Source organism: Phoxinus phoxinus (genome assembly GCF_949152265.1).
Source record: "Phoxinus phoxinus genome assembly, chromosome: 2".
Taxonomy (NCBI): Eukaryota; Metazoa; Chordata; class Actinopteri; order Cypriniformes; family Leuciscidae; genus Phoxinus; species Phoxinus phoxinus.
In genome coordinates, this window is record NC_136877.1 from 22,977,608 (window position 1) to 22,999,960 (window position 22,353).

Consider the following 22,353-nt stretch of genomic DNA (forward strand, 5'->3'; position numbering starts at 1 on the left):
CTTAACCAATTGAAGCGTAATTCATATCCCCTCAGTGAGTCAGTTTTGAGACACGCTAATCCTGCAGAAAATACTACACCAACATAACCCATTTTAGATCCAATTAAACGTAAGAACCAACTGGATCATTAAAAAAAAAATTGGATCTAGGAATTAAACAAAACTGGCTATGCTAAGCAGATATGGGAGAACATGTGGTGGCAGTTGTAAGACGAATGGTGAATGTGAACTATGAAACAAATTGTACATTCGACAGCCATTAAAGGAATAGTTCACTTTAAAATGAAAAATCTGTCATCATATACACACCCTTAAGTTGTTTCAAACCTGTATCAATTTCTTTCCTCTGCTGAACACAAAGGAAGATATTTAGAAGAATGTCAGTAACCAGACAGTTTCTGGGTCCCATTGACTTCCATAGTAGGAAAAAAATATACTATGGAAGTCAATGGGACCCAGAAACTGTCTGGTTACTGACATTCTTCTAAATATCTTCCTTTGTGTTCAGCAGAGGAAAGAAATTGATACAGGTTTGAAACATCATGAGGGTGAGTATATGATGACAGAAATTTCATTTTAAAGTGAACTATTCCTTTAAATATGTCTATCAATAAAATAGTCACACAAATACCAACATTCTTAAACATCTATCATTTTACACAATGAGAATGATTTTCTCATTTCCTCATTAGAAGCACATATGGATGTCATGCAAATCAGATGTTCGAGCATGTGTGTTATATGCATACTGAGGGGATCCCTGTCCATGATTTATTTAACAGAGGGGGATGCTGGTTATTGATGCTCATACATATGATGTGATAGATGTGTCCTTCACATGATTTCTGTGTAATGTGTGTGTGAGAGAGAGAGAGGGAGGGAGATCTTGCCATCTCCTTTAATTTCTCCCGTGGGAGGCAGTTAAGAACCAGGCTGAGCGAGGGGGCAAACTGCCTAGGCTCCTCTGCTCCATGCTTACATTGATCCCTCACCTCTGGGGTTCACTCTCTCCATCTTGGATGACCCTCAGAGGGGGTAAAGATAAGGTCATGTCATCAAAGGGTGGAAAGCTCTTGTACTGCAAACACGGGGCATGTAGAGATAAAAGGCCTAACTCTTTATAGCTATTTGGCATAGATATGTACCCAACATATCTTCCCCAAGATATTAATTATCCTATTTTAGGGATGCAGCAATGTATCAGCTGATAAAAGCAATTATTTTCCCTATCGGCCATCGGACGATTGTTTAAAAACAGTCAATGATCAGGGCTGATTATTTCCAGTCAATCAAAACGGGGCTGGAAAACATGTCAGGCTGCAACTCGTACTGTGTGTGAAGAAAATATATCTTGTGTTGAATTTAGGGCTGTCAGAGTTAATGCGACAATAACGCAATAAAATATATTTTTAAATAGCAACGCTAAAATTGGCTCTATTTGACCCTTTGAATCACCCGTTGTTCAAGCCAGGGTTGCCAGGTCTGTAGTTTTTCCCTACAACAATATTTCTTGAGGTCCTCCCATACAATATTTGCTGAGCATTGTGCTTTGTTACTTCTATAGTAAGTCTCAGCTTTCAAACTCTGTCAATTTTATCACAAAATTCATTCAAACAATAAATGGCATTTTGGCGTACTTTATGTGAAATGACAGATAGCTTTAGTGCCTCAGTTCAAGCGTTTTTTGAGTAATGGTTCCCTAATTTATAGCATGGGAGAGATTTATTTTCAGAATAATCGTGTATTGACGGAGAAATTTACCGGTAGTATCGGTGCATCTCTATTCTATTTAAAAGTTGGATCACTTCTTAACCCTTTGTTGCGCATTAGTTATTGACAAAAAGCCTCCAGGTCATTCAAGTTTTTCGTGTTTCCCAGCATGCTCTACACATTATTTTATTTTTTGTCCCTACATGGCCACACAGTTTTGACACTTAAAGGAGTGGTAAAATGCCCTTTTCACAAGATGTAATATAAATATATGTAGTAAGCAAATGTGGTAAATTAATATTACTCAGTTCTTAAATCTACAGTTTAACTGTAACAAGGACACCTTAAAATAAAGTGTAACCCCAAAACATAACCCTATAGTAAGTACATGTAGTTAATTAATATTAATCAGTACTTATTTAATTACACTGTAACAACGTCACTAAAATAAAGTGTAACTAAATTTCTGAACAGAATAGTTTGTATAAATTCAATTATTATTTTGTCTTAAATATCCATCATACTGTAACGCACTCAGAGGAGAATGAACTAGAATAGTCTTTAATTAAGAATACACTGGAAACGCAACCAAAAACAAACAATAACCGACAACGGACTAAACTGAACAGAGTATGCTGTATATGCAGCAGATAATCAGGAACTAAATACGATGCAGCTAATCACAGAAACAACAGGGACATAATCAGAAATCAAGGAAACCAAAACTAGAGTATGGAAACAGAATATCAAAATTAGAGTCCATACCTGTTACAGTACTCCCTTTCCCGGAAGGCACGTCCTCGCACAGGAACTTATAGTTCGAGTGTGGGGGGAGGGGGCTTTGGAGGAGGGCGCGGAGCTAATGATGGACAGGAATCTGGAGTCGGTGGAGAGACACACCATGGAGCCAACAGGTGGAGGAAGCCAGGGTGGAGTTTTTGCTGAATGCCTGGGCGGAACATGGAGGGACGAGGGAGCCCGGAGGAGTCCTAGGGTTGACGGAGCACAGTGGAGCCGACGGAACGTGGAGCCAACGGGTTGACAGGCCAAGTTGGATACATGGGCCTGGATGCTAGAGGTGAAGCTGGGGAATCCACATCCTTGTGCCGAACTGGTGATTGGGACGCCATAGGTGAATCCAGTGAGCTGCATGGAATCCAGTGAGCGGTGGGAGCAGAGCCGAGGAGCAGGACAAAACCAGTGGAGCCAACGGATCCAGGGGACTGTATGTAACCAGTGGAGGAGATGGGACTAGGAAGTCGGGCGGGAATATTGGAGGAATATTTCCAACTGGGACCAGCAGATAAGGCAAAGATTGGATGGTTGGGACACGGGAACGAATTGGATCTGCGGACCACATATTGATAAGGTAATGGTCCGCTCCTCTAGGCTGGACCAAACAGAGTGTGTAGACTCCGAGACTGACTCAGTGTTTGCCTCAGGCTCGCACGTTGTGATGGGGAAGCTGCCATGCTGGAGCATCCAACCCAAACAATCCACCAGACTCCTCTGTTCGGGAGGAGGAGACGCAACGCTGGTAAGTTCATGTTTTTTTTTTTACTTGTCTTGAGGGTTGGCTATTCTGGAGGGGATAATCAGGAACTAAATAAGATAGACCTGATGATAATCACAGAGACAAACATGGACATAATCAAAAACCAAGGAAACTGAAACTAAATAGAGCATGGAAACAGGAACTAAAGGAAACACAACAGAATATCAAAATACACATGCAACTTCAGAAGCTAAATACAATTTTTGTAAAAAAAATAATTATTTAGTTTTATAACTGATTATTATGTTTAAGAACTCCCAAAATCTATATTAATGCATCTTCACAAGAAAAAAAAAATGTTTGTGCAAAGCTGAACAAAATTAGTTTGAAGCTGTTTTGGATGGATGGGACAATCGTGTGTGTGTGTGTGTGCTCATGCATATATAGTATGTGTGTATTCATGAGTGTGCAGGAATCTATGTTCTGCATGCACAAGGCTGTATGTTGTGAATGTGTGCTTATGTGACGCCTCGGTAACTGGGGCAGAACTGATTGCTGCTGATGGCTGTAGGCGCGTAAAGACCTACATTCAGCACACAGACACAGGAAGGAGGCATAGCGAAAGAGGAAGAAGGTAATGTTGCAGACAGTGTCTACTGCCTTGGTTTCATTTTCCTCCACTAGATGTCCACCAAACAGCTGACTAAAAATTATATTTAAAAAATAAAATAAAAAACAGAGTGAAAACCACTCCAAATAGAAGTGTAATGACGAATGATTAACAGATGAAAGAGAAGGAGTGATAAAAATAAAAAAACACAACGCTTAGATAGGTCAATCACCAGGGACAGGATCTGGCCCATCTGCTCAGCTGATATAACAGGGAATTATGCATGCAGATTGGCACTGCATCTCCATCCTCACCCCCAAACACGCTTCATGACGCATTTATGCCGTCTCAAAGATCTGGATACGAGAGGATGAAAAGAGGAATGTGTTATGGGGGTTAACAGAAGTGAAAAGAGGGTGGGTGCATTGGAGAGACGTTTGTGAAGAGAGAAAAATTGAAAAGGCGAAAGGAAAGAGGAAGAGTGTTGCTTCTTTAGGGAGTATAAAGGATGAAGGTGACTTTTCTTCCTGTTTCCTCGTGTCCTTTCACAGGTGTGTGTGTCTGTGCTCGTGAGAGAGAACCCCTGTGTGGAGGAAATCTGTTCTTCCTTCTAAGAATCATACTGCATGAGCTGACATCATATGACATTGTTTCCTTCTAAAACCACTTTAAGCTGGGGCGATTCTAGGATTTCAATAATAGGGGTGCTCAGCCCCCAATGAGGGTATGATTAAAAAATAATAGAGTAGGCAATAACATTACATACTGTAGGTTCTTCAGAGTGAACACCTGATTATTGATTTTATTTCAAATAATTTTAACCATATTCATTAATTTAGAATATAGACAAACCTTATATTGCTGTAACTGTCTTGATTGACTATGTTTAATATGTTTATGTATATCTGTCCTGCATTAAACCATTCCCTTTTTGTTTTCTATTAAAAATAATAATAACAGCACATGAATTTGATCAATTTGCCCGTTTTAGAATTCAAATTGACATCAGAAACCACAAATGCCTTTACTCTAAGGCTAATAAATGTGTCACAATCAGCTGCTGGGTGGGTCATTGTTTAGTAGAACAAAATAACTACATGGGCATCCTGAGGTAGAAACAGACAAGCAAATGGAAAATAATTATTAGCATAGCTGCTGTTCATAACATCCCAAGTAAAATATAGTCATGTGCATTTGATCTGATGTAACTGGAGTGCAAGGTTATGAGATGCATTATGTGAATGAGATGTGTTTTTAATCTAGATTTAAACTGGGAGAGTGTGTCTGAGCCCTGAACATTATCAGGAAGGCTATTCCAGTTTAGGAGCCAAATGTGAGAACGTTCTCCATCCTTTAGTGGACTTGGGTGACCTAGGTACTACCAGAAGCCCAGAGTTTTGTGACCTTAAAGAGCTTAAAGAGTGTGATAGATTATATCTAGGGAGATAGAAGATCGGTTAAATACACAGTAGCTAAACCATTTAGGGCAGTGGTCGGCAACAGGTGTTGATCTATCTTTGATAGTGACATTTTCTCTCACCAGCTAGCTTAAATGTTAACATCACTGTGCTTACGATGTAATAACGAAAAAAATGTCATTCACAAAAATGTTTTTTTTTTTTATTACAAATGTGTTTTATGTAACAAACACAGCTCTGCCTTAGCCTGGGTTTCCCCATGCTGCCTTCCTCTGATTCCATGGACCAGATTTTCCCCTTAGCGAGGGGACCAATCAAAGAACGGGGAGGGAGCAGCAAGACAATGACGATGTCTATGCGACACACCGAAGCAGTTTGTTTATCAACAGGTGCACTGCAAATTCACCTTCTTCCCTCATGTTTGTCTTGCATAAACGGAAATAGTCGCTGAACGCCATCGTGTACACATAAATCTATGACCCATCGTCTTCTTCCTCGTCGAATTTCTGTCGCTCTACATACGTCATCTGGTATAATTGAAACGATTGGCTATGAGCTACGTACTTCAGGCGCATTTGATAGACATTTTTTTAGCGCCCAATAAATGGCTCTGGGCATTCGTAAACCACGCCTCAAATACGAGAAAATTAACATGTGGTTCCCAGACCACGTCTCAATGAGACGAGGTCTGACGTTAGCCAGGCTAGCTCTACCTGGTATTCAATTGTGAATTCTTTCCTGTGCATTTGTGAATCACTAAACGCATTTGTGAATCGCTTCCTGTGCATTTATAGATCCCCCCCCCCCATGCATGTGTGGATTTTGAAACATTTCTAGCGTCAAGATGTGCAGACAAATCCACACAAAAAGTGGACTCCACCCACCGTCTACTGACCAATCATAGCACACTCTCGCTCTGACTAATCACATTTTGTTTTACAATCAGGGCAGCCTTGCCCTGAAATATCTGTTTAACCGTGTGACTGGTTGTTGCATTCCAAAGAGATCATTTACATTTACATTTACATTTATTCATTTAGCAGACGCTTTTATCCTTTTATTTTAATTTTTTTTAATTTTTAGAATAGATAAGAAAGTGTTAGTAGTACTGGATCAAGTGCTCAAGTGCTGCCGAAAAAGATACGTCTTCAGCAGTTTCTTAAAGATGGCTACAGACTCAGCAGCTCTGGCTGAGTTAGGCAGATCATTCCACCAGCAGGGAACAGTCATGATAAAGGTCCGAGAGAGAGATTTCGTGCCTCTTTGAGATGGCACCACCAGACGCCGCTCACTTGCAGAGCGCAAGTTTCTGGATGGCACATAAGTCTGAAGTAATGAGTTCAGGTACAGGGGAGCAGTGCCAGTGGTTGTTCTGTGGGCAAACGTCAGTGACTTGAATTTGATGCGAGTGGCAACCGGCAACCAGTGCAATTTTGTGAGGAGAGGAGTGACGTGTGCTCTCTTCGGCTCGTTGAAGACCACTCTAGCTGCAGCATTCTGGATCAGTTGCAGAGGTTTGACAGTGCAAGCTGGGAGACCAGCCAGGAGAGCATTACAATAGTCCAGTCTGGAAAGAACAAGCGCCTGAACAAGGAGTTGTGTAGCATGCTCTGATAGGAAGGGCCTGATCCTTCTGATGTTGTACAAGGCAAATCTGCATGACCGGGCAGTGCTAGCGATGTGGTCTGTGAAATTCAATTGGTCATCAATTACAACTCCAAGGTTCCTGGCTGATCTTGATGGAGTTATGGATGACGAGCCTAGCTGGATGGTGAAGTTGTGATTAAGTGCTGGGTTAGCCGGGATTACAAGTAGCTCTGTCTTCGCAAGGTTTAGTTGAAGGTGGTGGTCCTTCATCCAGCCAGAAATGTCTGTCAGGCAGGCTGAAATGCGAGCGGCTACCGTCGGTTTATCCGGCTCGAATAAGAGGTAGAGTTGTGTGTCATCAGCGTAGCAGTGGTAGGAAAAGCCATGTTTCTGAATCACAGATCCTAGTGATGTCATGTAGATTGAGAAGAGAAGTGGTCCAAGCACTGAGCCCTGAGGCACACCAGTGGCTAGATGTTGGGTCTTTGACACCTCACCCCTCCACGACACCCTAAAGGACCTACCCGAGAGATAAGACTTGAACCACTGGAGTGCAGTTCCCGAGATCCCCTTCATCTTTAGGATTGACAGGAGGATCTGGTGGTTAACTGTGTCAAAGGCAGCAGACAGATCCAGCAGGATGAGAACTGAGGACTTGGAAGCTGCCCTTGCCAATCTCAGAGCTTCAATTACTGAGAGCAGAGCAGTCTCAGTTGAGTGTCCGCTTTTGAAGCCAGACTGATTGTTGTCCAAGAGGTTGTTCTGCGTAAGAAAAGAGGAGATCTGGTTGAAAACAACTCGTTCAAGTGTTTTTGCGACGAATGGAAGAAGGGATACCGGTCTGCTTGAATGCTGTGGGAAATGTACCAGTGTGAAGAGATGTGTTTATGATGTGTGTGAGTGTGGGTATAACAGAGGAAGAAATAGCTTGAAGTAGGTTAGTGGGAATAGGATCAAGCGGACAGGTAGTAGGGCGATTGGAAAGGAGGAGTTTGGAGACTTCGGTCTCTGAAAGCAAGGAGAAAGAGGGTAGAATGTGTGTGTTAGCTGGTAAAATGTGTGTGTTCATTTGTGGATTAGTAAATGAAGTTGATGAAGGAGGAGGAGGAGGAGGGTTAAGAAGGGAGGAGAAGGTTTTGAAAATCATGCGAGAGTCAGAAGATTTGTTAATTTTGTTGTGATAGTAAGTCATTTTAGCAGTAGATATGTTAGCAGAGAAGGAAGAGAGGAGGGATTGATAAAGACCAAGGTCAGTATGATCTTTGGATTTGCGCCACTTTTAGTGGTTTAGCACGATGTTCACGGAGAACATCAGATAACCAGGGGGCAGAGGGAGTGGTGCGGGCTGGCCTGGAGGAAAGGGGGCAGAAGTTGTCCAAGCAGGATGTTAGAGTGGAGAAAAGAGTATCAGTTGCACTGTTAGTATCTAGTGCTGAGAGCTGGTCTGGTGGAGGAAGTGTGGACGAGACCAAAGAGGACAGACAAGAGGGTGATAGACAAGAACTTGAGAATCAGTCATGCAACTTGAGATCATCATGCATTTAAAATTTAAATGCCCAGCAGACAAGCGGTATGCATATTTATTTAGCTGTTAAAGCACTTGACCACTCAAATAATATTCCATATGAATCAGACTTAATGGTTTTTGATTGTAAATGTTACTTACAGCATTCAAAATAAAAGTTTTTTTTATTATTATTATTGCAAGATTTTTATTTGCATTATCCACTCACAAAACCCCATTACTTGCATGCATGTTTTTTCAGGCCAGCCTGAACGCTGAGACGAGAGCACACCTGCCTGGAAACGGACCTTAAAGAGATAGTTCACTTTAAAATGAAAATTCTGTCATCATATACTCACCCTCAAGTTGTTTCAAACCTGTTTGAATTTCTTTCTTCTGCTGAACACAAAGGAAGATATTTTGAAGAATGTCGGTAACAAAACAGTTAACTGGTCCCATTGACTTCCATAGTAGGAAAAAACAGTTAACCGTTTGGTTACCGACATTCTTCAAAATATCTTCCTTTGTGTTCAGCAGAAGAAATAAATTCATACAGGTTTGAAACAACTTGAGGGTGAGTATGTCACAGGTCGGGGGTGCGGTGGTGCTGTGCCAACCGACCTCCCCGTTAACCCTTTGGCAGTGCCCTTCTGAGGAGCTACCCCGCAGCACAGAGATGACAGACAACAGAATGACAATTTAAAAGACTTTATTGATAAAAGGAATTTCTTAAAACTGAAGACGGCTCTGGTTGTGGACAGGTGGTAAGTATCTTGGTATCAGGATCGAGTCACATCGATGGGTGAGTATGGAACTCAGGAGAGGCTCTCAGGCGCAGTGGCGCCAATTCCCACTTCTTGTGGCCGTTCTAGGTCCCCTTCACAGGGGTGGACGCGGGGGACTCGGTGGGCTATTATTAACCGTTGATTTCTACTTCACAGGATCTGGATTCGGCTGGACGGGGCCGGGTGCCACAACAGAGGCTGGAGTTCTTCCGAGGACGGGCCGGAACCGACAAGGCGAGGGCAGGAAAGTGACAGCACTAATTCCACCGCAGCAATTGAACAAGAGTACATGTGCTAACGTCGAGCGTCTGTTCCACAGGGTCGGCCTGGACCACGACAAGGAGGAATCGATGGCTTGAGCAGCAGTGGCACTACAGGAGGCTCAGGGCAGTGTCAACGTGGTTAAATGGTTATATCGTATAATCTTCGGCTTCTGTGTTACAGGATCTATACACCACCAGGACAACTTCGGGCTCTGGACTCGGGGTTTACACCTCGTCAAAGGATGCGAGGAGCCGACACTCTGGCCTCTGGGGATCTGAATCGAACTCGGAGCACCGCTACAGGTGAGTAGGGATCGCAGTACGAGTGGTCCAACCCTGGGTGGCTCAAGCGGGTGGCCAGACTATAGCAGCCGTAACGGTAAAAAAAGGGAGGGGATTGGCGAGGAGCTTAAGGACACTTCGCTTTACAGAAATGCAGCACGCGAGGAAGGATACTCAAGGCTGCCAGCATGGAACCAAGAAGAGGTACTCACGAAGGAACTCCCAGCGGTGATGGGCTCTGCCGCGGGCTTTAATACAAAAGCAACAGGGAAGGAGAGTCGTTCGACGTCGCCGGTATGGCTTCAAAAGAGAGTACTCACAGGGGGCCTTTGACTATGGTGCTTCAGCATAGAAGACGGCGCTTTTGACGGTGGTGGCTCAGCTTATAGGCTTCAATGCGTACAGCATAAAGAGAGGAGACATTCAGAATGGTCAGTATATCTTCACGAGAGAGTACTCACAAGGGCGTTCGGCTGTGGTGGCTCAGTATATAGGCTTTAATGCATACAGCATAAAGAGAGGAGACATTCAGAATATGCAGTATATCTTCAAGAGAGAGTACTCACAAGGGCGATCGGCTGTGGTGGCTCAGTATATAGGCTTTAATGCACACAGCATAAAGAGAGGAGACACTCAGAATATCCAGTATATCTTCAAGAGAGAGTACTCACAAGGGCGTTCGGCTGTGGTGGCTCAGTATATAGGCTGTAATGCATACAGCATAAAGAGAGGAGACATTCAGAATATGCAGTATATCTTCAAGAGAGAGTACTCACAAAGGCGTTCGGCTGTGGTGGCTCAGTATATAGGCTTCAATGCATACAGCATAAAGAGAGGAGACATTCAGAATATGCAGTATATCTTCAAGAGTCACAATGGCGTTCAGCTGTGGTGGCTCAGTATATAGGCTTTAATGCATACAGCATAAAGAGAGGAGTCATTCAGAATATGCAGTATATCTTCAAGAGAGAGTACTCACAAAGGCGTTCGGCTGTGGTGGCTCAGTATATAGGCTTCAATGCATACAGCATAAAGAGAGGAGACATTCAGAATATGCAGTATATCTTCAAGAGAGAGTACTCCCAATGGTGTTCAGCTGTGGTGTGTTCAACTGAGATACTTTTATCCTCCACCAATCGACACGTTGTTGCTGCACTTTTTCCCTCACTGCAAACACGGTACTTCGCCCCACACGTGCAATCACCGCAATATCACTCCCATCAATCGTGCAAAGTTCAGCAGACACAGCAGTATCACTCCAATCCCCAAAACTAGAACAATGTTCAGGCTCAGCGAGATATTTCCATGCAGGTCGGTGGCGGACATCTAGTGAACAAACACAGCTTTAATCTTGATAACACAGTCAACGATTCTCCTCTATTGTTTCCTTTTCCTCGCAACATAAAGCTGAGCACTTATCTTCCCGGTAGTTACTCCGATGTATATTTCCTTCCTTCCTCAACTCCACTGCCGATGGTCCATCACCACATGCACGGACTCGCCGGAAATAGCTGGCAAAGCGAACTAGACGCGTATCCACAGCACTGCACTGGCTGACTTCGACCCGGGAAAGCTTCACGCCGGAAAAACTGCTTCTTCACACTCCTCTAGGACCTGCTTTTGTCTTCCCCTCTCACACATCACTCGTGGCTTTGTTCTCCTCCCACAGGTGCAGCCAATCTTCCGCAATCAATGCGAGCTGTCTCGGGCTCCTGCTCACAAGCCACCGGAACCGGCCTCGGGGTTCCCGTAAATACGTCCCGGGGGGGGGGACAAAAAGAAAAGTTCCGGCTCTTGGTCACCCAGTGACAAGTATATGATGACAGAATTTTAATTTTAAAGTGAACTATCCCTTTAAGGGACATTTAAGGAGTTTGTGGAGTGGGTCATCCTTCACAACGGTTCCCCCATCACTGAAAGTGGAGCCTGAGCACACCGCAGATTGACGCCTGAGCCATAGATCGCCCCGAAGCCTAAGCCAACCTTGTCTGACCAGGTGTGTGAGACGGCAACATCTCTAGTTCCTGTGGACATATTTGTGGAATATGAGGGGATGGAGTGGAGCCCTAACCCTTCAACTATAGTGGATAAAGATGCATTGGACTTGGATCTCTTGGTTGATTTTGAGACTGATTCTATCCTGCTTGTTTTGTCACCTTGCACTAAGCCTGTTTCGTCACCCAACACTGAGCTACTGAAATCTGTGTTCCCGCCCTGTCTCCCACTCCCAACTACACTGCCTGTTCTGAGTCTACCGATAGATTTATGTATGAATTGGCTGCCTGTTCCGAGTCAATCAAGAAGATTGTTCCTGAGATATTTGTCTGTCCTTTATTTACCTAGAGATTTTTTGTGAAACCCCTGTCTGCACTGCCCTGTACTTCAGCCCACCCCTCAGCCCTTCGTCTCCTGATCAGTTCATCATAAATACTCAGGCTGAGTGTCGACCCACCAGCCCCATCCAGAACTTCCGTTCCAATCACCCCACTTCAGCTCCTCGCCCCCTCGGCTCCACCTGGGACAATCGTCCTTATGGCTACACAAGGGTTCCTCATCCATCAAACTCTGCCTTGGTCAATTGTCGTTCTGCCATCACCATGGTCTTACAGGACTTTGCCAGTGACTTCCTGGCCTCTGACTTCCCTCTGGCTTCACCTCAGGCTTCACCTCAGTCCTCGGGCACACCGGCTCCGCCTCAGTCTTCTGGCACCCTGGTTTCACCTCGACCGTTCAACCATGCGGCTCCACCTCGGTCTCCAGGACCTTCAGTGTTGCCCGGTCCCATCGTGTCTTCGGCCCCCTCCTGGGTCTCCACCACCATCGGCTTTGTCTCAGTCAGTTGTCCCCCTGGTTCCACCGGTCAAGCCTCCACCATGGCCCCTCCCTCGACTTTTTCGTGGGCTTGTGTCATAGGATTCCGGCTGGGTATTCCACTCTGCCTAATATTTTTTGTGGACACAATTATATATTTTTTAGATTTCTTTGATGAATAGAAAGTTCAATCAAATATATATATATATATATATATATAAATCATTTTAATGCATCCTAGCTGAAAAATAGTAATATATTAATCACACTGACCCCAAACTCTAGTGTAATAAAAAATAAAATAAAAAGGTTACTATACTAAATTTGAACATCACCAAATAGAGCCACTCCAAAATACCACAAAGTATATGGATATTGCCCAAACAAACACTTTGATGTTGTGTAACATGAAGTATAAATAAAAGCCTGCATACTCTAGGCTGCTCAGATTTACCAATGTCCAGAAGTATTGACCTTCACAATCTCCATGATTAGGTTTGTGAAATTGTATTGAAATATCAAATGGTATAAGAGAGTAATGCCAGAGGATGGGTGCCACCCTTGCCTCTGCACATTGGATGGACCTCATTGTGGATTTCATTGTGAATATTATGAAGTGTGCCTCTTTTTTTTTTGTCTTTGTAAGACACCATTTTCTTGTCATATACATCCTCATTTATGGTTGCAACATGAATGCAAGCAGGACATTTTCCAACATGCACAGACAAACAAGAATGTGTTGTGTCTGATGGTTTGAATGTATATGAGCGGTTACAAAAAATAGTTGTCAGTAAAAATAGTTGTTAGTTGTAGTTTCTAGCTGTCAATCAGTCGAGGCCTTAATGTTGCCCCTTCCCAGTTTGACATCAGGTTGTGCTCCTGTTGCTGCTTCAAAGCAGTAAAAAAAAAAAAATCTGACAATACATATCAGCAACATATGTAGCCATGGCCAAATTGTAATTAGTGTGAGTATGGTCAACTTCTACATTCTACTTTTCATTTATGCCACAAAAATGTGTAATAAGGGTTTTGTGTTCTCGTTAGGGAAGTGTTATGTGCTTACTCATTCAAAAACGCTGTTTCTTGAGTAAATTAGCCAAGAATGAAGGCACTCTAAAGGGTATGTTTTCAGATAAACTCTTGCCAGAGCATCTTTATTTTGTTCTTATGAGGTTTGTAGTGCATCCAAAGGGTGAGAAACACAAAAACCCAAGTCTCTGAATTATATGTGTTTGAGGACCGACATGCTAGATTTGTTACCAGAAACCCAAGGGTCTAATGATCCTTAATCAAGAGACCTCACAGTTACCCACAACACCACACTTTATGGAAATCTCCATTTGCCACTGCGCTGAGATGTGGCCTTTCAGAAAGATCATATAAAAGTAAAATAGATCAAATGTATATGGAGAGATGGATGATGGAAAACACAATTATGCTGCATTTAGTGGTCTGCGCAGCGAAATTAAAGAAGTCTTTATTTCTTAAGTCTGTGAATATGTCTTGATAGTTTGATGTGTCCATATGATGAATCACATGGATGTAACAGTTTGCCCATAAAGATGCTAAAGACTGACGTCAAACTTCCCAGAGGGGCTTTGCTGGTCAAATCTCCTGTGGAAAATCATCTATTTAGTCAGAGTGTGATAGACTTCAAACATAAGAAAAAGAGCTGTGGGCGGTTCTGTACTGTCTAGCAGAGCTAAGGAGAGGATAGAGAGAGGAAAAGGGGGAGGGGTATGTAGCGAGAGTGGGTTGTATGACTCATTCTGACCTAGTTTATGGGCTAAGATGGGTAAGTAAGGGATAATGCAGAAATGTGATAATGAAATATTTTTTTGGTCTCCAACATTTAAATCAGAGAATAGTCTTAACAGAACCACAAAACCTATTCATTTGGGAGGAAATTGAACCAGTTGGGCACTTTAGTTTGCTTTCTGGTGTTCAGGCAGTCAAATAGCTGATATGCAGTCTTACAGCTCTAGTGTTTCTCACTGTTTTTAACACTCTGTTTGTGTCTATGTTAGTTTGAGTTAGTCCGTGTTTTCGTAGTGAGGATTTTTCATTGACTTTCTGCAGGTTGCATCGATACACCGGAAGTGGTAGGAGTAGGTACGACATTTAAATAAGAACTGTTATGTTCTATATAGTATGAATGTGTGAATGAGATCTAGAAATACTACCATTCCTCGTGTCATTGTCATGTGGCCTATAAGCGTTTCTTGCATCACTTCACTGCCATTCACATATCCTCGCCCTTGGCCTGATGGGATAGTAAAGTATCCATTAGATGCGCACTTCAGAATCTCGTCGGAAGTAGAAAGTCATCCGAGTACTTTTTTATACTGTTAATTCAGGCATTCTATTCTTTTCACATACTGTTTTTTCCACCTATATAGTAGAGAAATATGCAGCTTATGAATTACTGAATCCTTCACTCAACCAATTTGTTCAAAATACTGATTCATTCAGGAACTAAACAAATGACTTTTTATGAGCAAATCATGGAGGAATCATTTAGGAACGAACATTAAAGCAACACAAATGAACTTTTCCTCTGCGGTCGCCCTACAGGTTGGAAGCAGAATTGTCCATTACCACTGTCGTAAATAATTTAGCATACCGAAGCCTACTGTCGCACGCACGCTTGCTGTTTATACAGCACCGGCTTTGGAATGAACGATGTCCAAAGACAAGGTAGAGTATGATGCATGATTTTATGAAAGTATGATGTATTGCGACATCAGAAACGAAGAAAAACTAAATAATGACTATTGTAACGCTTTGTCGTAAAGCAAGTCAAATTTGTACATATTTTCTTATGTCTCATTAGAACTATGAAACACGACCCGATCTGGCAATCTTACATGGTGTGGTTATAGCAGATAAAGGACCGCAAAGCGGAGGCATAAGTGCCTTTCACCCTGTTACGACTTGATGAACCACTGAAACGATTTTGGAAACATTATTTGAAGGTAAAAAATCTTCCATAGTGTTGCTTTAGGGTTCTACTTTGACTTTGGAACTATTTCAGTTTACAGTGCGAAAGGTAATATTGTGTTTAAAATGCAAGTTACTCAGAATTATACTCAGTTCTTGTTTATTGAATAGTTGTATAAAAGCAAGATCCCCCTCGCAGTCTTGCTTTTGGGTCTCTATTTAAGCATTCTAAACGAACATACGAGTACTATATAAGCATTCAATCACTTTTGTCAAGTCAGTGTGTATCTAAGATCAGACTCAACAAAAAGAGATCAACAAAAGCCACTGGAACGCTGTGCCATGTCAAACCCATAGATTCTTGCTTTATATCCACACATGCTGGTTTATTTTTGGGGAAAGTATCTAGTTCCTTGTTGCCTTAAACCTTGATAACAGTAACCCCATGAATTGTCATAAAGCAAGATTTCAAATGTAAACATTTCATTGTGAGTGGAAAAGAGAGCAAAAGATGAATTGTCAATAAGCCCTGTGGTCGTGCCCAAGTTGTTTGTGGTGGAGCCTAATGAACCCTTGTGACTGGCTTGCATGTGTACAAAATAACATTGGTGCTGTAAAGTTAATGCATCATTGAGCAAATATGGGATGTTGCATACATATTAAATTATACCATAACACTGAAGAAGTGATTGACCTATATTTGGGAGACTGCATAAAAGACCCCCAAAAAATGAGACAGTGGTTTTCTTTGGCTTTGAAATTTTGAAATCTTTCCCAGAAATAGTTTGACGAAATGAATTCGTTTTTTTCCCCTTGTTATTCTCTCTTGAAATGAATCTGACGTAAGGTACTTGGAATTTGGTTGAGGCTATATTTAAGCTTTGTGTTACTCTGTATGGAAAAAAAATAACAGTTGGGATTGGAATGCATATATGTATGTGCTGGGTGCAGCAGAAGGTAAAATAATATGCAATGTAGTGCTATGGACAATAATCAATACTTTAAAATAGAGGAAAATATTGTGATTTGCATTCGTTTCTGAATACAATAATATAATAAACGTCTGTGTGGTTTTTCAGCCGACTGAAGTCTCATTCTCCCAAACTTAGAGCTTAATGGGATAGGTCTCCCAGAAATGAAAATTCAGTCATCTTGTGCAGTTGTTCCAATCTGTATGACCTTCTGTGTAACACATAAGAAAAATAATTAAAAAAGACATTCATTTTATTATTAGGCCTACTATTGTTATTATTATTGTTTTTTAAAAGGTAACTTTGGCTAATACACATTGAAAGATATCTTCAAAACATAAACATGACTAATTACATAACATAAGTAACATGGTTGGGGGGGGGGGGGGGGGCACCAACTGTAATCTACTTTTCTCTCAGGTAAAATTCTAATTCACACTGTAGATCTCTGGAGATTTGCATCATCGCTAACTTGCATATAAAACAAGTTCCAACAACCACAGCAGCACTGCTGAGTCCCTGAACATCCTTTGGTGCCAAGTGTGTGTACATGGACAGTAGATCTCAGATATGTGAATGTGAAGATACTAAATTCGAAAAACTTTCTGAAAAAATATGAAAGGAAATGTGGAAGATATGGTAATATATGTATTTTAATAACGGGATGAAGGATGGCTGAAGCAGGTGGTTCGGCGTGGTTGTTGGCAGGACAATTTGATGCTGATGCAGGCAGTCTAGCTGTCTTGCTGAGTAATGTATGAAATGGAGGGGAACCTTGTTATAGGCACAGACAGTGGAGATCAGCAGACACGGGGTGAGAGAGTGCAGAAGAGAAAAAGTTTTAGAGTGAGGGACATTTACATTTGTCCAGACAGATCTTTTCTGACTAAAGTGACTTACAATAATGTAAAGTGGCAATAAACAGACAGTCAATATACAGAATTGATTATATCTCTCTGTCCGTATAGCCAATACGCATTGGCAGGCCTTGAACAGTTATTTCTAGCAAACAGCAGAGCAGATCAGAGGTGTAACGTGAGAAAATTCCCAAAGGAGTTAAGAGGGAGAGGCCCTTAAGGTATTTCTGTAAATATGACACCCGGTTTTGGAGGCAAAGGCCGCTCAGGCACTGTGACCTTGCTTTTGAACGTCTGCGAGAGGGCTTCGTCCTCCCCCTTCCACTGTGACAAGAGAACGAGATGATTAGTTTTCTTTTATTACAGCAGTAAGACATAATCATTAAATCTTACTTCAGCTTCATTACCATTTATCAGGGCATTAATGAAAGTCACTGAATATGCAGATAGAATCCCACCCTTTATGTCCAAACTGAGATGGTTTTCATTTAAGGAATAGTTCACTAAAAAATGTAAGCTCTGTTTTTTACTCAACGTCATGTTGTTTCAAACCTGTAGGCTATTTCATTCTTTCTTCGGTGGAATATAAAAAAAGATTTCCACTATGGAAGTCAATGATTACCAAAACTTTGTGGCTAGCAAATTGATCTAACTGCCCCTAATAGATAATCACTGATCTGGACACAGAACAATATGCAACATGACAGGATGAATAATAATAACAATAATTATTATTATTAATGTGAAATATTTAATTTAAAATAATTGTATATAGCATTACCATTATTAATAATTCATTGTCTTTCACAATTTTTAATAGCTATTTATATAGGCCTAGTATATAATCGTGGATGGCCCCGTAATAGTCACGGTCATCTTCGAACAACAAGGCTGTGCCTATACCTTTGGAAATGTCTGTCTTTCAGAGTTTCATATTCAGACAGTACAGAACGAATGACACGCTTGGGTCTGTATGTTGTGTGTTTGTGTCCCATCTCTCCTCCCTTCGGCCTCCATGTGACAAGAGAAACTGTTCTGCCCAATACGATTCGCATAGATCGAGTTACTGGCCCTGCCGCGCTGCGCCGCTGCTGCTCAGTTCACTCACTCACTCACTCACCAGTCTCAGCCGGGCGGGTGGCGCACCGATGCACCGCTCCACACACACTCTCCGCTTCTCACATCCATTCAGCTCGATTCAGCCTCGTTGTCCGAAGATGACCGTGACTATTACGGGGCCATCCACGAGCCTAACCTCCTCCAACCGCGGAGAGTAGATCCGGAGCCGAGGAGAGAGAGCGTTAACCCCGCATCTCTCTCGTCTCTCCCCATCATCTGCCTCAATCCTCTGGGCAGCAAAACCGACAGCTTCTGCTGAAATCTAGCTCTCACCCACAAACACTCTCCTGTTTTTAGCTCTCAAGACGCGTCTCTTCGGGATATTTGGGAAGTAATTCAACACCAGGATTTTTTTTTTTGCTCTGTATTGAAGATGGATAATATAAACGTGGAGTCTGTGGAGAAGGAGTGCGGGGCTCTTGGTGGATTATTCCAGGCGATTGTCAATGATATGAAGGTGAGAGGTTTGACACGACGCTTTAAACACACGAAACCGTAAATTCTTCATGAGCGTGACCAGCATGCAGATGGTGAAAATCTGAAACCTGTTAACACGAAAGTGGCTTTAAGCAAATAACCATAATGCAATATACAGTCGCCTAATTATGTTAGACCAAAATGACAGGGGGAACTACTGTATGATATTCACTATCCTTAAAGAAGACAGACAGACAGATAGATGGATGCATACACGCACGCACGCATAGTTTAGCCTACATACAGGCATGTTGTGTATCGTTCAACTCGATACATTTTTTTCCCCTAATTTTGCCGGTTCTGCTGATGTAGAGAGGAAATGGAGGGGGTTTCACTCACACAATGGGAAACAGACTCAACTGCTGCTGATTAAGCAGATGTGGCCGCGCGCCATTCCGTGTCACACACCGTGAGATATGTTGTGTCTTGCGTTCCGTCATATCATTGGGTCTATTAGCGTAAAAGAGCGGCCGCGCTCGCGTGAAAGCACCGTATCGATCTTCTGTCGGGGTTCATATTTTAACCACAGCGTGAAAAGCACACACGATCATTCTGAATGTATGCTGACCGGTTTTTGGGGACTCGTTTCCAATAGCCGATATTCTGACGTTCTGGCAATAACACAGCCGACGAGACCCAATAGCGACCACATCTTCTCTCTTGAGACGCTTTCAAGCTGCTTGTTCATTTCACTGTGTTTTACTGTATTGACAAAAAGACGTGATTTTTTTTAAGATCTAACAGCTTTAAACAGCACACCCACCCCATCTGCATCTGATCTCTGCTCTCCTTACACAGATATTCTCTTCTCATTCATAATTTAACTCTTACTTCTCCTGCATGCTCATGGTCCCATTTGCTTCCATGCTGTTAAATGGGGGATTGCAAAATATGGGTCAGCTATCATGCCAACATGCCTGTCTGTCTATATGTTTGTCTATTGAGCAGACAGTGGCTTTGGCACAGTGGATCGATGATGTTTGCCTCAGAGCCCCTCATTTCGGTGTCTGGCACAGTTCAGTATAGTGAACGATCCAGGCTTTACCTTTTAAGATGTAGGTTGATTCAGATGCTGCGCTGTTCCTGGTCTCGCTCAAGCTCGCTCTGTGATTGGACCTTGTTGCCGCGTGGATCCAATGCAGACATGCTGTTTGTCCTCGCCAGTTTCTCATGTTGCTATATTGAGATGGGAAAAGCAGGGAAGTACTGTAGCGGAGTTGTTAAAGTTGAAGAATTGTATGATGGTTACTCAATGAAAGTCCAGACATTTCATTCAGTAATGAAACAAAAATGAAGTTATTGTTCAAGAGCCAAGATTTGGAAAATCTACCACTGTCTTCTCTGCTTCTGCCTTTGCGTGTCTTTGTTAGTGGGTTGTGGGCAGCCTGTGGCTATGCCAGCTCACTTGTCATATGTGTCTCATCACCAGAATGTCAGCTGGATCTTCTTTTGTTTCATCTCTGAGATCCTAACTGTACTGGAATAAATAAGAGGCCCCAATTCCCCACCTGAATCAATGAAGTATTGATTCAGCAGTGTTCTTGTAGTGCTCTTCTTCACCCAGAAGATCTGCAGGAAACTAGCATGTGGGGAAAACGTCTCTGTATGTGAATGATTACTGTTTCCTGTCAAATAGGAACAGAAAGGAATAATATGCCATACAAGGCTCTTTTAGGAATGTGAATATTGTTTCTAATTTAAAATCAGCATCAGTTTGATTTCGATGCAGAGCTGTACTTGTGTGTTTTTGTGTCTGGCTCTTGGGGGGGACATTGTTGTAAAAGGGTTGTTATGATGAGTATGGCTCTGGATCATGGGGGGAGGATGATCGGATTTGAAGGGAGGGGGATGGAGAAATGAGATGGAAGGGGTTGAGGAGTGGAGTGGGCTGTCATATTTAGACCCACATTCTTACCCCCCTTCTTTAGGTGAAAGGGCCCTAAGCAAGAGGGACACCAGCATTATACGTGATGATGACACAAGCACACAGTTGTCTGTTTGCCAGCTGGACCTGTTGTATATCACTGCTGTTTACATTCGCGTGCCTCACACAGAGTTGTGCATACCAGCCTAGAGTAGAGACGCTCATATAGACTCACACACTTGGTCTAGATCTCATTCTGCCCGGCTACTGAATCTGAACTATGCCTTTAGTAATCCTTTGAATGTTTGCCTGGAAATGGACCTGAAATCATGGTATACAGGGCTGTGTCTTTGACTTCTGGCACTTTTTAAATTCCAGGGATTGATTTTTAGTAAAACTACATTTAAATGTAAAAAAACTAAACTAAATTTACTTTTAGATTTGATATTCGATATCTCTTTTAGTTATATATCACATTAAAACCAACTTGGCTCTGTTCTTAGTGTTGTTCCAGAGTCAAACTTTCAATCTTAAAATATGAAAACCCATCATAAAAAATATGAATTATCACTTTGAATTAATTGTCAGTAAGGAAATACTTGAGATGAAATGTGATGTGATGTGTGATAAAAAAATATAAAGGTACGTTTCACTTTTCACAGCAGAAATTTTTTGTTGAGCCACGCTTTGTCAAATTGTGCAAAAAAATTGAACATTTCATTTAATTTGAATATAATTGAATGTGTATTTAAGAGACATAGGACGCTAGCTATGAAAATAGCAAGCTCTTTTATTAAAAAAATTTTTTTAAATGTATTTTTCACCACTGTCATTTCTACAACAGACTGCTAATATAATTTGAGATGTGGCAGAAATGGCACTGCAGTGAGAATGTCAAAGATTTACTTTCAGAAATAAATGAGAGAAAAAAAACCCCACAAACCTCCTGTGATGCATGTGCTGGACATTATTAGTGGACTAATAAAACAAACTAGAGAGAGTCCACACGGCCAGAAGTGCCCTAGTTGAAGAAACAGCTGTAAATGTGGCTTACTGATAACCAAATTTAGGTTAACCAACATCATTGTCTTATTCACTTGTCTTATTCGCAGAACAGTTCAGTATGTTAACTATGAATAAATAGGGAAGTCAACTCCACAACTATAAAAATGACAAGGAACAATATTGTTGGAATCACTTTCAGAGTGATTTTTCCAGCTGATGAATGATAAAAACACTGACAGGCAATCAGAATCCACCAGTCTTTAAAGGGATACTTCACCGATTAGCATTAAGATTTGTATCAGTAGAAAACCTGTAGTATTTTCGAATTACCATGCTTCCCTGCCTCATCCCCCTGAGACGAGAGATTTATTTTTTGTCTAGCAAAAATCTTCCTATGACGCAAAAATCTTAATTTTGCGTCATCAGAGTATTTCCTGGCCAGAAGCTGAAAACTACAGCCAGTAGAAGGAGCTATTTCACGTGTTTTCAACCCGCCCACAGTGGGTGGGATCTCACTCACAGAATGTACAAACAGTGTTAGCCATCTTTTTTTAAGCTAAGCTAACAGGCTCTTGCTCTGTTGAGAAAGCTGAGTAGTAGGGGTGACCACACATCCTCTTTTTCCCGGACATGTCCGGCCGGGATTGCCCGGGTT

The 22,353-nt window shown here is 42.0% G+C and overlaps 1 protein-coding gene across 8 annotated transcripts in view; it reads left to right on the forward strand.

The window, feature by feature from the left end:
- The first annotated feature begins 3,051 nt into the window (after window positions 1-3,051).
- Window positions 3,052-22,353, forward strand: part of mtss1lb (MTSS I-BAR domain containing 2b) — an 80,533-nt gene continuing 61,231 nt past the window's right edge. For 4 of the 8 annotated variants that reach the window (XM_079600512.1, XM_079600515.1, XM_079600514.1 and 1 more), the window contains exon 1: window positions 3,052-3,247. In XM_079600512.1, the coding sequence (XP_079456638.1) occupies window positions 3,083-3,247 (165 nt within the window). In that variant the 5' untranslated portion in view covers window positions 3,052-3,082. Of the gene's footprint in view, window positions 3,248-18,330; window positions 18,810-22,353 lie in introns of those variants that run through there. The other 4 variants (XM_079600513.1, XM_079600517.1, XM_079600516.1 and 1 more) reach the window with 1 other exon arrangement.